The sequence below is a fragment of the Leptidea sinapis genome, chromosome 28 (assembly GCF_905404315.1).
Source record: "Leptidea sinapis chromosome 28, ilLepSina1.1, whole genome shotgun sequence".
Lineage (NCBI taxonomy): Eukaryota > Metazoa > Arthropoda > Insecta > Lepidoptera > Pieridae > Leptidea > Leptidea sinapis.
In genome coordinates this window covers 9,551,762-9,556,124 of record NC_066292.1, presented here as the reverse complement: position 1 = coordinate 9,556,124, position 4,363 = coordinate 9,551,762, and the positions used below count along the sequence as shown (strand labels likewise).

Below are 4,363 nucleotides of genomic sequence, written 5' to 3'. Positions count from 1 at the left end.
CGGTGACCGAAAGATTATAACTATCTTTCTAAAAGAATTACGAGCGATGTCTCCCATGTACCATTTTACGATTAAAATACTACAATTGGCAATTAAAGATCGGAAAAAGATCTTGGTCTACAGAAATTAGATTCTTTAAATTAATTAAGGAAGGAAGGTGTACGCGCTTTTTTTAAATTAACCCATATCGTATCGTCTTGGAAACACCATACTAGGAAGCTCATTCCACAGCTTGGTTGTATGTGGAAGAAAGTTCCTTGAAAACCGCACTGGTATGGAACGCTACACACCTAGATGGTGGGGATATCCCAATGTGTGGTATGTCGTGGAATTCGGCTTCAGGGATCACGTCAAACAGTCTCTACGCAACGCCAAGTAATCTAGATCTAGTTTTTATGAAATTCAACTATTACCTACACTCTTAAAAACTATTGCATCAGTTATGAGCATAATATGAGAACCGAGTTAGAAATGAAAATGGAATTTAATAAATTATAGATATTATTAAAAACCTCTCATAATTAAATCAATTAAAATACATTTAAAGCTACTGAAATGTATAGGTACCTAATTTATTCTTTAACTACGGTGACCCTCACTTTTCTATCCGCACAGAAGATAAACGCCCGGTTACAAAAACATCCCGCGAGTACCTTTAAACTTAGGTTTTAGGTTTAGACGTTAAATCAGTTTAACTACTAAAAGCGACTCCTCCATACAGAATGGCAGGATTGTCCAGGTTTATGAGAGCTGGGGTGGTCACCTTAAAAAGCTCACTACAAACAACGATTTCATCCGTTACTTTATCCAATATTACTGCAAACATTTATTTTCAGACATTTCCAATTTTATTATAAAATATCTTAGAAGTGTTATCTTTATGCAGATTTATTGCTTAATAAATATTCATCATTTGTCCGAAATTGAAATATAGCTTATTCTGTATAAATCTGTACAGGAGGCAACATTGATAAAATACTTTGAAAACCAGAAATCCTCAAAGTTACTAAATTGGATTTGAAATCAAAATAGATTTCTGATAAAAAATTGCACACTTAAATTTATCAAGAAAAAGATATTTTGTTATATTTTAAATTTATTTATGTAATTAGAAGTAAAATCAATCATTGCTATTCAAGAGCTTCAGGAAACAAAGTGGCCCCTTTCTTTACTCTTGTAACTTTCCCCTGCATTTCTCTTGGCACTCCATGGCGTTCTGTCATATGTCGCCGAACTGTAGAAGTCCTTGCATATGTAACACCACACTCATCACACATGTAGACATACAATCTCTCATGAACATTATTACTGTGAGCCATCATTTGACTTCTCGTGTAAAACTTCATGGAACATCGAGTGCATTGCACTGTTTTCTCTCCATGGTATATCAAATGCTTTTTCCAAATCCAGCGGCGACGGAATGTTAAGCCACATTTCTCACATGTGAATGGTCTCTCTCCTGAGTGGATCCGTGCATGTTCAATCATGTCAAATCGCCTACAAGACTTGTACGGGCATTGAGGGCATTGCATATAAGGTCCAGCAGTGTGCCGGCAAACTAGATGACAGTTCAGCTCCGCAAAAGTAGAAAAGCCTCTGGCGCAGTGTTCACATATAAATCTAAAACAAAAAATATAATATTGAATCTGTAGACTGAAATTACCTTGCCATCCATTCACTTCAATTGGACTAGTTCCATGTCGGAGAGAATGGTTGGCAAGGTTTATCAGCACGACCAAATTTATCCCAATGAAATTCAATTCTACATTGATTGCTCATCTCCAGATCTGCATTGAGAGGGCACACTAACATTTTTATTGGGCATTATGATCTGGGGGCTGCCTTGGCTTAAACGAATGAGCTCTTCAAGGGCATTTAACCAGAGAACGCTAAGGAAATATATGTTCCTATATGGGAAGTGATAGTATAGTAGAAATCTATTTTCCGAGGCAGAGAACTATCAGGAACAAACATCAACCATAGTGAGAGAACCCTTAAGAAGCTATAAAGAGCCGTGGTCATATCCTCACACTGGACTGGTGGTTCGATATAACCAGGAAGGTGAAGGCGACATCCCAAGGAAATCAAAAAACAAATGTATATTGGGAATTCCAAGCAAAATCACCAGACATCCACATGGATGATGAGTCGGTAGTACATATCAAAAACAATCTTAGTTTAGATGCACCACAATATCACCCATTAAAGTGGACAGACATCAGGTCTATGGCTACTTATTGGAAGAGTGTATAATAAGAATTTGCTTCTTGGTGCGGTGTTTTTGAGATGATACTCCAACCGTCAAAAAAATCACTTAGACCTTCCTTTAAGGCCGGAAACACTCCTGTGATTCCACTGGTGTTGCAAAAGAATGTGGGAGAGCTAGCTAGCATTCAAACTGTGTTATTGCTACAATACTTAGCATAGAGTGAGTTACCAATAGCTGTCCATAACTTGTGTCATACACTATCAATGTAAGATATCTTCCTTCTATATTTAGTACATTTTTCCTGAATAATAATAATATAATAATATTGACACACTTTTTACACAAATTATCTTGCCCCAAATTAAGCATATATAGCCTCTGTTATGGGTTACAAGACAACGATATATTTAATACAATATACTTACTTAAACATATATAAAGTCATATAAACATACATGATTACATTTAAACATCCATGACTCAGAAACAAACATCCATATTCATCATATAAATGCTTGCACCTACCGGGATTCAAACCCGGGACCTCTAGCTTAGTAGGTAGGATCGCTAACCACTCGGCTATACAGGTTGTCTGTATGAATGGTCTGTTGTATCGTATTATGTTATGCCTTTGAGTTGGTTTAACAATATTATAATATTTTGACACTGTTACTAGACTTTGACATTCAATAAGTGATTTTAAATGCTATTTTTAATAAAATATGATAGATTTTCAAAATAGAGGCTCAAAAATGCAAGGTGATGTAACTAATATGTTATAAACAATTCCACTGTTACAGTGGCAAGTAGTTTCTGTTCTGTCATGTTACTACAGACTATAACACAACTGTATTTATATATCTTCATATGATTGTAACAATGTAAGTGTGGCTTGTGTGGAGATTGGCCCAAAGCCGAGTGAACAATATGTCATGTATGCTAAGTTTTATCCATGATTAATTCCTAACAGCAAATTTTATAAAGAATTGGTCTTACCTGGGTTTTTCTGTGTGTCTTTGCATGTGTGTTCTGTAGGATCTTATATTCATTAAAATCTTACCGCAAATTTTGCATTGAACCTTTGGTGATTGTCTAGCTTGTTTACTGTTTGCAACTGAAAGTGTCTTTCTAATTATTTTATTTTTCCTTCTCCTCAGTTGCTTAGATTTCAAGTTTTTTGTGTCTGATTTTGGTTTTATGTATAACTTATCCATACCCTTTTGTGTAACATTACCTTCTTCACATTTCAAATTATCATTAACAACATTATTGTTAGTCTGGACTATGTGTTCAGAATCAGAAGTAATATCACAAAAGTTTTTACAATGTATTTCATTTATTTTCAGGTAATTTTCCTTATTTTCACAAGGTTCATCCTGTTTATCAGGTATTCCTTGATTACTTTCTGTTGATATAGTAGGACAATATGACATAAATAATGTATATTCCACAACATTTTGCTTGAAAGAGCCGCTGCATAAGTTCTTTAAAGATTCTAACTGTTGGTTACTAGATTCACATGAAAACTTAAATCGAATACAATTTTTTAATAAAATAAGACACTTTTTACACATTTTTGAAGGGAAATCATCTTCTTTTTTTAAAACAATATCCGCAAAGAAAAGCACCGATTTACCATAACAACTCAATTTGTTTGAGTTATCTTCAAAAATTGGGACCATGTCGTCTTGTTTGTTATATTTTAAGCACAGACGACAAATGTGTTTGTAATATATATATTCAGGAGATTCCATTTTTTTAATTACCAGTCTGCTTACTTAGGTGAACTTTTTAATTAAATAATATGCATTTATTAAATTTTATACATGAGTAAAAGACGTTCATCTCTACAACAAAAATAACTACGCCGCATTGTTTTACAATTAATAAACGTTTCTTCTTTTTGTAAACATTTTACACAACAAACAATAGGGAAGGTAGGTATAAACAACTTGACTGTTCTGTCAAAACTCAAATTTAATATCGATAATCGATATGTCATATTAGACACTTGACAGCGACACTCGACACCTTTTTTGTATTGTTTTGGAATTCGAAAATCCTGGTATAAAATTGGTAACCAAATTCCTTAAGTCAGTCAATACTTTAATTAGTTTAAATGTGTATTATATTGTTTTAGGATGGCTTACAGGT

General features: G+C 34.0%; 1 protein-coding gene across 1 annotated transcript; it reads right to left on the bottom strand.

Annotated features, from left to right (window-relative positions):
- Positions 1-1,078: 1,078 nt before the first annotated feature.
- LOC126972985 (RB-associated KRAB zinc finger protein-like) lies at positions 1,079-4,158 on the bottom strand. Its single transcript, XM_050820100.1, has 2 exons — positions 3,206-4,158; positions 1,079-1,620 (listed from the first exon to the last, which is right to left on the bottom strand). The coding sequence occupies exons 1-2, from the start codon at positions 3,961-3,963 to the stop codon at positions 1,131-1,133; spliced, it is 1,248 nt and encodes a 415-aa protein (XP_050676057.1). The 5' UTR covers positions 3,964-4,158; the 3' UTR covers positions 1,079-1,130.
- Positions 4,159-4,363: the final 205 nt, after the last annotated feature.

What these genes read in the sequence shown, in the direction of transcription:
- LOC126972985 (XM_050820100.1), bottom strand. Translation starts at nt 3,963, where the DNA reads ATGGAATCTCCTGAATATATATATTACAAACACATTTGTCGTCTGTGC. An exon ending in AGACACACAGAAAAACCCAG is followed by an intron (nt 1,621 to 3,205) that starts GTAAGACCAATT and finishes TTTTTGTTTTAG; the next exon opens with ATTTATATGTGAACACTGCG.